Source organism: Acanthochromis polyacanthus, chromosome 18 (assembly GCF_021347895.1).
Source record: "Acanthochromis polyacanthus isolate Apoly-LR-REF ecotype Palm Island chromosome 18, KAUST_Apoly_ChrSc, whole genome shotgun sequence".
Lineage (NCBI taxonomy): Eukaryota > Metazoa > Chordata > Actinopteri > Pomacentridae > Acanthochromis > Acanthochromis polyacanthus.
The window spans coordinates 34,657,455-34,670,061 of NC_067130.1; the positions used below are offsets into that span (position 1 = coordinate 34,657,455).

The 12,607-nt window shown below is 41.1% G+C and overlaps 1 protein-coding gene across 6 annotated transcripts; it reads right to left on the minus strand.

The window, feature by feature from the left end:
- Positions 1–334: 334 nt before the first annotated feature.
- On the minus strand, positions 335–12,254 carry epb41l4a (erythrocyte membrane protein band 4.1 like 4A). Of its 6 annotated transcripts, none has more exons than XM_051938217.1 (23): positions 12,093–12,254; positions 10,906–10,997; positions 9,810–9,914; positions 6,591–6,636; positions 6,386–6,464; positions 5,410–5,507; positions 5,216–5,294; positions 4,946–4,985; positions 4,772–4,860; positions 4,588–4,651; positions 4,219–4,310; positions 4,055–4,099; positions 3,785–3,882; positions 3,611–3,665; positions 3,463–3,531; positions 3,294–3,362; positions 3,177–3,227; positions 3,022–3,108; positions 2,893–2,946; positions 2,724–2,759; positions 787–855; positions 589–669; positions 335–509 (listed from the first exon to the last, which is right to left on the minus strand). In XM_051938217.1, the coding sequence occupies exons 2-23, from the start codon at positions 10,993–10,995 to the stop codon at positions 437–439; spliced, it is 1,569 nt and encodes a 522-aa protein (XP_051794177.1). In that variant the 5' UTR covers positions 10,996–10,997; positions 12,093–12,254; the 3' UTR covers positions 335–436. The 6 variants fall into 6 exon arrangements, with proteins under 6 accessions (XP_051794177.1, XP_051794176.1, XP_022071958.2 ...); XM_051938216.1 differs by having other exon boundaries at positions 4,946–5,033; positions 12,093–12,253; XM_022216266.2 differs by having other exon boundaries at positions 3,022–3,105; positions 4,946–5,033; positions 12,093–12,251.
- Between the last annotated feature and the right edge of the window lie 353 nt (positions 12,255–12,607).

A 12,607-nucleotide genomic window follows, 5' to 3' on the forward strand; every position in this document is an offset into this window, starting at 1 on the left:
ACAAAACCACAAAGAGACCCAAAACAATCACAGAGAGACACAAAACAACCACAAAGAGACACAAAACACCTACAGAGAGACACAAAACAACCGCAAAGAGTCACAAAACAACCACCAATAAACACAAAACAACCGTAGACACACAAAACCACCACAAAGAGACACAAAACAATCAATAAGAGACACAAAACGACCACGAAGAGACACAAAACAACTACAAAGAGACACAAAAGAACCACAAAGAGACACAAAACGACCACACAGAGACACAAAACCACTAGAAAACACACAAACCAACAGAGAAAGATGTTCTAAGGATGTTTTCATTTCATCATCACTGGAGGAAAGTTTTTTAATGACATGTAAACAGGTGCATCGTGGGTAGAGAACAGGTGCATTGTGGGTAGAGAACAGGTGCACTGTGGGTCCAGCTGCCTCAGTGATTGGTAGGTACCCGACAGGAAGTGTCTGTTGCTGTGGTAACAAGAAGAGGCGGGACCATCTGTGACCTAAAATACAAACAGGAAGTAGAATCAAAACGAGGCGCAGCGAGTACCCCCACCCTCTGGTGTTGTCATTAACACTTACTGCAGCTGTGAGGCCGATGCCCACCGCTGATGTCGTTGTCCCTTGGGAGAACGACGTGTTCTGATTGGCTCCCCCGACACTCTGTAGGACACAAACAAGTTTCCTTTATTCTTCCTCACTTCCTTCTGTCCTTACTTCACTTCTTTCCTTCCTTATCTCACTTGTTTTCCTCCTTACCTGACTTCCTTCTTTCCTTACCTCACTTCCTTATATGGTATTTCCTCCGTTTGTCTGTCAATCACACCATCAGGATCCACCAGATGCTTCCTGTTTACATCCAGATCACAATTAGAATACTGTGTACTATGTGTAGAGCACTGCGTATACAGTGTGTACTATGTGTACTACGTACAGAGTACTGCATATACAGTGTGTACTATGTGTACTACGTACAGAGTACTGCGTATACAGTGTGTACTATGTGTACTACGTACAGAGTACTGCGTATACAGTGTGTACTATGTGTACTACGTACAGAGTACTGCGTATACAGTGTGTACTATGCGTACTATATGTGTAGAGTACTGCATATACAGTGTGTACTATGTGTACTATGTACAGAGTACTGCATAACAAAGCTTAAAAAACACTTTTTACTCTTCTTTTGTAACATACTAATGATGTTTGCAGTGCAGTTTTTTTATACTGTCATGTCGTTACTTTTAGAAATATATTTAACAGCCTTCAGCTTCCAGTCACAACGTTGTGATAAAGACTGGACTGAGGAGCTGAGTGTGACTATTTTCTACTTGTTAGAAAAAAGAAACGAAAGATGCTGGCCATTTTTTGTACTCTTTTTTTTCTGTTGTATCGTCTTTAATTCGTAGAACCAAACACTTCACCACCAAATTCACAAACTTTCTTATCGGCTTTGATGCTCTCAAAGTATTTATTGAGTTGTAGCGCGTGCCAAATCAAACTTGGCCTTTCCAGAAATACCAGCTGCTTAAATTTCCATCTTCTGCTTGTATCTGCTGTTGCACCATACTGCATATACAGTGTGTACTATGTGTACTATGTGCAGAGTACTGCATATACAGTGTGTACTATGTGTACTATGTGCAGAGTACTGCATATACAGTGTGTACTATGTGTACTATGTGCAGAGTACTGCATATACAGTGTGTACTATGTGTACTATGGGTACTATGTGTAGAGTACTGCATATACAGTGTGTACTATGTGTACTATGTGTACTATGTGCAGAGTACTGCATATACAGTGTGTACTATGTGTACTATGGGTACTATGTGTAGAGTACTGCATATACAGTGTGTACTATGTGTACTATGTGCAGAGTACTGCATATACAGTGTGTACTATGTGTACTATGTGCAGAGTACTGCATATACAGTGTGTACTATGTGTACTATGTGCAGAGTACTGCATATACAGTGTGTACTATGTGTACTATGTGTAGAGTACTGCATATACAGTGTGTACTATGTGTACTATGTGTACTATGTGCAGAGTACTGCATATACAGTGTGTACTATGTGTACTATGTGTACTATGTGTACTATGTGTAGAGTACTGCATATACAGTGTGTACTATGTGTACTATGTGTACTATGTGTACTATGTGTAGAGTACTGCATATACAGTGTGTACTATGTGTACTACGTACAGAGTACTGCATATACAGTGTGTACTATGTGTACTATGTGTAGAGTACTGCATATACAGTGTGTACTATGTGTACTATGTGTAGAGTACTGCATATACAGTGTGTACTATGTGTACTATGTGTACTACATACAGAGTACTGCATATACGTACAGAGTACTGCATATACAGTGTGTACTATGTGTACTACATACAGAGTACTGCATATACGTACAGAGTACTGCATGTACAGTGTGTACTATGTGTACTACGTACAGAGTACTGCATGTACAGTGTGTACTATGTGTACTACATACAGAGTACTGCATATACGTACAGAGTACTGCATGTACAGTGTGTACTATGTGTACTACGTACAGAGTACTGCATATACAGTGTGTACTATGTGTACTATGTGTACTACATACAGAGTACTGCATATACAGTGTGTACTATGTGTACTATGTACAGAGTACTGCATACACAGTGTGTACTATGTGTACTGTGTATATTGTGTGATTTAAACTCACTGAATGTGTTTCCATGTTCTGGCGTCCGGACTGTGTCTACAGAGAGACAGCATTAGCATTAGCATTAGCATTAGCCACAGGTAGTTGACAGGCTAATAGTACAGTTAACATTCTAGTATAATCTCCTGAAAATTAAATGTTAGCATTAGCAGGTTAGCATTGTCCTTACGATCTGGCGCGGCAGTGGGAGGCGGAGTCAGGGCCCCGGTCACCATGGCGACCCCTCGATATAAACAGAAAGTCACTTTAAGATTTTGCAGACAGGAAGTCGATGCAGATGTGTCGTCACTTCCGTTACCGGCTCTTTGTTCTCCTCTGCCGCCGCTCGCTGTTGCTCTTCTCTGATTCGCTGCCGCTGCTTGTGTTGCCATGGGAACGAGACCTGCTGGTCAGAAGTAAACATCAGTCTGATGTGTGACTGTTCCACTGTTTACCAATGAGAACAGTAGTCACCTTCTCCTCTGCCCTCTGATTGGTCGATCACCATCCAAACTTCTGCTGCGTCTGAAACACAAACAGAGATCAGCTGATCGTCTGGTGATAATTCATCTGTCTGTCTGTCTGTCTCACCTCTGTGGTCGTCCTCCATCTTTTTCTTCTTCTTTGGTGTTTGGAGGAAACTTTGGGTTGAACAGACCGCTGGAACAACCATCAGTAATCACATTACATTTACACAGTAATCAGATTACACCTGCAGGTCCTTAATAACTGGTTATTATTCTCATCATGCTAGTTCTACCTTGCAGTGCCGCTGTTCTCCCATGGTGCACTGGGCCTCCCCTGGTCCGACTTGGCCCCGCCCTCTGACCTGCAGGCACAAGACGAACTACATCACATGACTCATCATGACTCATCATGACTCATCACATGACATCTGCAGCTCTCACCTGTGAGCAGCTGGTGGCGCCGTCTGCTTCATCAGTGGTTCACGGCTGTGATTGGCTGGAAGTGAGGAGAGGGGGTGGAGTCGGTAAAATGTTTACAAACAAACATTTTCAGATGAATGATGAGATGTTCTGTTGACAGATTATTGATCAGTGATCAGGAGATATTGAACTGACTGGACACAGCTGCTGCTGCTGCTGCTGCTGTTGTTGTTTTGTTGTTGACAGGTGTGCTTGTGAGCTGAGGGAGAGCTGCAGAGGGAGAACGAGCAGCGCTGCAGAGTTCAATAAAACAATCAGTTTATAAGCCTGTTGATCTGATAAACAACAAGTAAACAGATGGCAGATCGATCAGAAACCAGAGAAAATACAATAAATATTCAGCATCATGAAACCAAAGAAACGTTCTGATCAATAAAGATGTTGTTCGTTTGTTTGTTTGTTTACCTGTTGAGTTTCAGTTTGTGTGTTTGTGGATTCGACTCCGACATCCTGAAGACAAGAAATACAAAAAAAACATCACATCACCTGTGTGTGTGTGTGTGTGCGTGTGTGTGTGCGTGTGTGTGTGTGTGTGTGTGTGTGTGCGTGTGTGTGTGCGTGTGTGTTACCTGAAGAAGGTGTGATGTTCAACACAACACCTCCACAAACGTTTACAGTCACATCGATCAGATGTCTGAAAGAAGAATGACGTCTCTGAACCCTGAAACACACACACACACACACACACACACACACACACACACACACACACACACACACACACACACACACACACGTGATGTTTTATATTTCTTGTGTTCAGGATGTCAGTGTCAAATCCACCAACTGTGTCTACGTTGCTGTTTTCATGGTCTAAAGTCTAAAAAAGTCTAATGTTATGTTTTCATTAATTGTTAGCATTAGCATTAGCTACAAGTATGACCACTGGAAGTATGGTTAGCATTAACATTAGCCTCAGTCAGCCAATAGGAACTCACGTTTTTGCCGAGAACTCTGAGCTCAAACATCTCGTCTTTGAAGTGAAGTTTGGTGATTCGTCGCCTGAAGGAAACAGCTCTGATGTCACAACGTCACATGACAGGTATGCAGCAGGTAACAAGGTCACATGACAGAAACAGGAAGTGAGTCAGACAAAGATAGTTAATGAGGTCTCACTCCTACCAGAAATATTTTCCCACCAGCTCTTTGTTTTTGTAGATGACCACACCCACTGGAGTTGGACCCAAGAAGTACTCAGTCTGGTTCTCGCCCTGCAAGGCATCATGGGAGTAACGATGGATCAATAATAAAACAGGTGATTGATAAACAGCTGATGGTATTGATCGGTGGTCTTACATAGGCAGCGAACAGAGAGACTCCATACATCTGCAGAGAGCTGCAGAGAGACAGAACGAGACTCTGAGCCTGGAGACGAGAGATGCCACTGGACAGGAAACACAGATTCAATAATCAATCAATCAATCAATCAATCAATCAATCAATCAGTCAGTCAATCAATCAACATGTGCTCCTTGTAGCATCATCATGTTTGAGTCCTCCTTTAAACTTTTCTTTAGGTCTGATTTATTACGGATTGATTATTGATTATTGATCATGCTTGTTCACCTCAGTGTTTTGTAGATGAGTTGAACTTCCTGCCTCTCTGAGTCTGACGTGTCGTCATCTCTGAGGTCTCCTCGCTCCGCTGGATCAATAAATGAAAACCAGTTAACTCCGTGTCACTAATAACGGACCAATAACTGGATCAGATGTTCAGGATGAAGACAAACATTCATCAGAAGAAATTAAAGTTCCTTCACCCTGCAGCATCAGAGCGTCCAGCCGTGGGCGGAGGTAGGTGGGGCAGAGCAGCCGACCTCGCCGGACATCCTGACGGAGCTGCAGGTAGAACTGACACCTGGAGAAGAGAACATCTCATGAACCCCTCAGACAGAACCATACGGTTCTATCCTCCACACTCAGAGAACATCTCATGAACCCCTCAGACAGAACCATACGGTTCTATCCTCCACACTCAGAGAACATCTCATGAACCCCTCAGACAGAACCGTTCTATCTGTCCACTCAGGAACCCAAAACACGTTTCTACAACCAGGATTCTGGAGGAGGTTCTGCTGTTGTCTGGACCTCCGTCTTCAGTCCTCAGATGTTCTGTCGGGTCACAGACTCCTGAAGCTCCTCCAGCGTTGTGGGAAAGAAGACCAGCCTCCCCTATGATGATGCCACCTCCATGCTGAAGCAGAGATGACCTGGTTGATCTTCCAGCAGCTTCTCCTCTGAACAGAACCCCTGGAGATAAAGACCGTCGGCTTCTCTGTCCCAGATGAAGAGTTCTGCTAGTTCCAGTCTGCTGAGGGTCACCATCGTTTGGTCTCTGAGATCCTGAACCTCAGAGTCTGTTCTGAGCTGCAGACTGAACTGAGATATTCAGGTGTGGTTCTGTTCTCCGTCCTCAGGTGAGTTCTCTTCAGGAGCCTGTTGGATAAAGATTCTACTGGGATGAAGAGTCTGAAGATGTCTAAGAAGAGTTCAGACTCTTCATCCCGGTAGAACCTCTACACTTCCTTCAGAGTTCTGAGTTACTGAGTGCAGGTCGATGGAGACGACTGATGGCTTCACGTTCTGCCAGCCTGGTTAAAATACTACAGTAATACTTCACTGCAAGTACAGCAGTACTCTGGTACTACATATATATATATATATATATATATATAGACATGCATTCATCAGAAAAGACATTAAAATGTGATAAACAGTTGGATGTATTGGTGGTACCGAGTTGTTTCTTCCTTCAGCTTTGTGGGATCTTCAACATAAAACTTGACTCCAAAGTAGAAAATGTACGGAGGCCCGACTGGGACAAAACACAGACAGAGAAACAATTAATACAAGCCAAAAATCATAATTAATCACCCAAACTCTTTATTTTTATCAATGAAATCACAGTAAAGATTGAGTTCTGATGAAGGCTGAGACTCACGGAGGAGTCGATGCTGTGACAGAGTCTTGGACGGATCCAACCAGAGCTGAAAGACACAAAGAACCGAAACAGCATCAATATCTCATCTTCTGTTTCCCCCATCTGAAGGACAACTGAGCTCAAAACGTTTAACTTTCAGACTGTTTTAAAGACTCCAGTTCACTGGAGCCACTTTGACTTTAAATGAGTTAAATCAGCGGTGTCAAACATACGGACAGAGGGTCCAATCTGGCCCACGGGACGACATTGCAAAGTGTAAAAATGTAAAACTATAAATATTAAATAATTTATAGACCTTGACAAAATGTTTTGATCATAAAGTAAAATGCTCCACCGATCAGCCACAACTCTACGACCACTGACGGGCGGAGTGAATATCATCGATCATGTTGGTTCTGTGAGGAGTTCTGATGGAGAACCTTGGAATCTGGTGTCTGTGTTGATGAGACTGAGACACCCAAATAAATGCTGTCCCAGAACAAACACACTCCTTCATGCAAATGGAAATCTTACATGTCACTGGTCTGCCCCCAGAGGAAGATACACCCCACAACGTCACAAGAACATCAACCAATCAGGAACATCTTGAGGAACACAAAGATGTTGGTTTGACCTCCAAACTTTCTAGACTTCATTCTGATCAAACATCAACAACATGCAGTGGAACAAGTCTGATTCCCAGAGAACCCACTGGAGAACTCAAAGGATCCACTGCCAACGTCCTCTGGTCCAGACCCCGTAGGACGCCCTGAGACGTCCTCTGGTCCAGACCCCGTAGGACGCCCTGAGACGTCCTCTGGTCCAGACCCCGTAGGACGTCCTGAGACGTCCTCTGGTCCAGACCCCGTAGGACGCCATGAGACGTCCTCTGGTCCAGACCCCGTAGGACGCCCTGAGACGTCCTTTGGTCCAGACCCCGTAGGACGCCCTGAGACGTCCTTTGGTCCAGACCCCGTAGGACGCCCTGAGACGTCCTTTGGTCCAGACCCCGTAGGACGCCCTGAGACGTCCTTTGGTCCAGACCTGGTGGTTCAGAGCATTTCGACCACATGAATGGACCTACACAGTGTTAGTCTGGTGTTTTCAGGTTCTGGCTGATCGGTGTTTCTGGTTCAGCTCCACATTTCTGAGACTGAGTGTTTTGTTCCTTTGAAGACGTTCTGATCTGGAAGTTCTGATGAGAAACAATAAACTGAAGCTTCATGTTGCTGAAAATGAATTCTAAAAAAATGTAGTTCTCTTAAAGCTGCTGTCCGGAGTTTGAATCGCAGCGTCTCCCAAAACACTGTTGGTCCCTCCCTCTTATTTTTATTTGTGCACGCGTGCAGTACATGAGAGAAGTGCCCGGAGTGCTGCAGCATCTCGCCTGTTTTGCTGTTTTCCCCTCTTCTACATTTAGTACATTTAGTAAATAATAAAGGAATTACGTTAGAATTCTGTATTGAGTCTAACTTGTCCTAATACCAAAATAACATGAATCTGCTAGGACGAACGAGTAAAGTTTCAATATGTGATTACACTCGTGTATCCCTCTGGATGACGTTGTTTATCAAACTTAGTGCATTTACGCGTGTATATGTGTTACATTGTTTATTTATTTCTATCTAGAGTTCAGAATTGCATGACTCCTCTGACGAAGAGTATGTCCCAGACGCCCCAACATCTTCCTCCAGAGGTCGGGCATCTAAACGAAGCCGTCAGGCGGGCTATGGAGGCCGTGATCGGGGAGCGAGGCGAGCACCCCGAGCCAAAAAACGTCCTGCAGTCTCTTGGCCTGACAAGCCGTGGGATCGGTAACTTTTCTGGAAGTTGCTGAGCCCTGATGCTCTCTCCTCCACAAGCAAAACAAATGTGCGCGCGGTTGCGTAGTGCGTAGCTCGCCCACCTCTGCATGGGCTTGCTTGCTGTGCGCGTAACCGTTGATTGACAGCATGACAAAGCTGAAGCTCGAACTTGATTGGTCGGCAGCGACCGGCGCTTTTTGGAATAACGTGGGGGTCTATGAGAGGAAGGCGGAGCTCAGGAATAAATTTTCATATCGCGTCATACTAACTTATTATAGTATCGAACTAGACTAACACATTTAAGCTTTGTTAAACAATGATACATAAATTGAAAACAAACAGAAACTCCGGACACGAGCTTTAAGAAAGTTCACGTTGTTCATGATGTTTTTTTAAAAAGGTAGTTCATTAAATGTGAACCTTTTCAAAATGTGTGTTTTTTCCACTTAAACAAAGGGAAACATTCGGTTGTTTCTGGGTTATTTATGGGTTGTTATGCTTTACTGGTCACTGGAGGTCAGACTGGGCTGAACTATGATGAGTTTGAGATAAATGAAGGAACGAAGAACTGAATGTTCCGTCAGATCTGTAACCAGGTTTAGAAGAAGCAAAACCAGAATATGAGCAGATTTCCCAGCATGCACCGCTGGAGAGGTAAACCTCCACAGAGACTCTTGTTCTGTGGTTTGAGAAAACAGATGTGGTGGAAATAATCATTTATTTTATCAGATAAATGAGTATTTTATAGGATGCTTCTCTTCATAATAATGTCAATAACTCTAAGTGGAACAAGAAGAACAGCTGAAGTTTAATGTTTGGTAACTGAGCTAAGCTAAGCTAAGCTAAGCTAAGCTAACAGCTCTAAGTTAGATCAACTGAAATCCTTTAATTCTTCTCAAATCAACAGTTTTCGTTTTTGTTTTGTAATTCTTCCCAAAGAAAACTGCAGATTAATTTATTTAACCCTTCTGTTGTCTTCGTTTACAGGCACCAAAAAATATTGTTTCCTTGTCTGAAAAAAATCCAAAAATCCAGCAAAAAAATCCCCAAATTACTGAAAATTTGCAAAACCTTCAGGAAGAAAATTCAATAATTCCTTAAAATTTTCCCTTCAAAGTTTTATTTTTTTCCACATTTTCAAAATAAAACAGGTCAATCTGAGCCACAGGACGACACGAGGGTTAAACATTTGATGCTAAAGCAGCAGAAAACCTCCATTTAACTGAAATGAAAGCAGCAGCTTAAAGGAAAAATGTGGTTTCAGGTTGGTAGAAGCCATGAAAGGGAAGAAGCTTCACCCAGACAGGAAGACGAACTGATCAGCAGATTCAGTTTCTGAAGGTTTGAACGAAGAACAAACTGTGGTTCAGCTGAACTTCACCTCGCTCTTTAAAACCTGAGCTTCAGATGTTCTCAGCTCTTCTGGGTTCCTCACCGTCTGCTGTTTGTCGTCGCAGAACCTCAGACCGAAGAACTGCCCCTCCTCCAGGTTCAGGTGAGAGAACACCTGCTGCAAGATGGCCGCCGCCTTCCACGACTTCTGCATTCAGACGAGTGACATCACAGTGACATCACAGAGAGACATGGAGGAATCAACGTCAGAGAAAAAACCTGTCCAAATAAATATATTAGGAATCTCATTCAACCCATTAAAAGACCGATTGCAACTACATTCTGGAATACAGTGCACGATGAAATAAACTGGGTAAGGCTGTGGGCTGTTTGTATATATAATAAAGTTAAAGAGGTCTTTTAAAATATTACATAATATATACCCTGTTAAGAAAACATTAGAAAGATTCAAATTGGATATAGACTATAAATGTGACTTCTGTCAGACTGAAATAGAAACTATTTCTCATCTGTTTTATAACTGTTCATACAGCAGGGAATTCTGGTCCCATATACAGCAGTTCATTTATGATAAAACTGGATATCTGATCAGCCTCCAGGAGAGGGACTTCATATTTTATTTTGATAAACCAGATCTGCCCTGAAACTTCTCCGTTTTGGTTCAAAACTCTAATTATGCTGGCAAAATACCATAAACATAAAACTCAATGGTCAAAAGCAAAACCAAATGGACCATATTTTGAAAATGAAATCTCAGTACCTTAATTTGATCAAATATGCGTCTAATTCTAAAGCTGTGAAAACCTATCGAGCAGCCTGTAATTTCCTTAAAATAACAACTTAATGCTTGTCATCATGTGTGTTTGTGTCTATATGTATATGGCATGTATATATGTGATGTTTGCATGTATACATATATTTCCCCTTCTTTCTTCTTTTTTTCTTTTTTCTTTCTTTTCTTTTCTTTTTTCTCTCTCTTTTCAGTTTACTTTTTATTCTTCAGTGTTATTTATTGTTCTTTTATTAATATTTTGTAATGCTATTGCCTTATTTATTATCACTGTGTATTGTAAAGTTAAATAATTAAAATAAAATAAAATAAAAATAAAAAATCACAGAGAGACATGGATGAACCAGGAAGTGGAACCAGGAGAACCCGACAGGAAGTCCTCGCTCACCTTGATGCCCGTCAGCGTCAGCTTCCTCTCGTCCAATAGGAGCACTTCTCCGTAGAGTTCCTCCCGGTTGCCACGGAAACAGGTCATCATCCCTAGCATTAAAAAACAAACCAATGAGGAGCCACGTTATTGTGACGTGTGACATACTGTAAAAAATTCAACTTTCAAACATTTTATCTGTCATTTCTTAATCAATTTACTGTTGTTTTGTTCCATTACTGAAAAAAATCTACTAAAATGACAGAATAAAAGTATTAAAAGGCAAAAACCACGAAACGAACCTGTTTTTACTAAAGATCACTTGTTCTTTTACAGTTTGTTGTCATAAAACTAGTTTCCTTGATGACATTAAATCACCAGAACATAAAATAAACAAGAACAGTTATTTATTACGGTTATCTGCTGTTATGTGATGAAGGGATTTAACACATTTTCTACTGTTCTTTTACAGATTTCTCCTGTTTTATTTCTGGACAGACTTCTCAAAACTCCACATCGGGAGTCTGTATTTATCAAGCAGTAGTTTATTATTCTACAATCTGCAAAATAATGCATTTATTAGTACATTTAAATACAAAAAACTCATTATTTTACAGATATTTACTGTCAGCGAAGGAAAAATCCTGAAAAAACAAGAAAACAAGCAGAGAAATGTCAAAATATCTGGAGAAAAAAATAACAAATGAGCAGCAATATTTCAGCAGATTTAGATTCAAACTTGACACTGTGAAAGAAAGAAGCAGGCTTTATGCAAACCTTACTGTAAGTGATGAGATTTTACTGTAGTTTTACTACTTGATGATTTAATGGAACAGAATAGTCACAGTACTTTTAAATGATTTAACAACTTTCACTCTTTAAAATGATTCCTTTCCTTCCATATAACAGCAAACAATGTATGTATATAAAATGTGATTTTTCCTGATTCAAACACGGTAAAAGTCAAACGATGCTAACATTTCTACAGTTTCTGTTTCTTCAGTAAACGAAAAACATTTTCTGTGATTTTTTTTCTGGTTATTTTCTGTGAAAGCAGCAGGAAACATCTCCAGATCAGAACTCTTCTTCTCATCATTTCTTTGGTGCAGAGTTTTCCTGGACGTCCTGACAGACTCTGACGGTTCCTGTTCAGGTTTAGAGATCGTCCTGCTGCATCCTGGGAAATGAAGGCAGAGTTTTCTCCTCACCTGCTGCTGCACATCCACCGTCCTCGTCTTCTTCTCCTTCTTCTCTCTGTTTCGTCTCTCTCTTCTCTTTCTGCTGTGTTGTTGCTGTGTTGCCATGGAGACCACCTCCTCACCCCTCCCTCTCTCCTCTGAACTTCCTGTTTTGTTTTTCTTTTCTTTCACAGTAAAACTACATTTTTACTTGTTTGTTTTGTCGTTCTTCAGACTGAGGTTCTCCGGTTTAACCTTCCACATTTTCAACATTTTTAGGAAATCTTGGAAGATTTTCTGGTGTTAAAAAAGAAATAACAAAAAAATGTTTCTTTAAGAACATTTGGAAAAAAAATCAACCAAAATCCAAAGAATTTCACTGGATTTTGGTTGCTTTTTTCTGGATGTTCTTAAAGAAAATACTGGAAATTTTAGGATTTCTTTTGGAATATTATTCATTATTTTAAAAAAAATATTTACAATTTTAATTTTATTTTTCTTGCCAAATTTGAGCATTTTTTGAAATAAAACTTTTAAGGAATTTT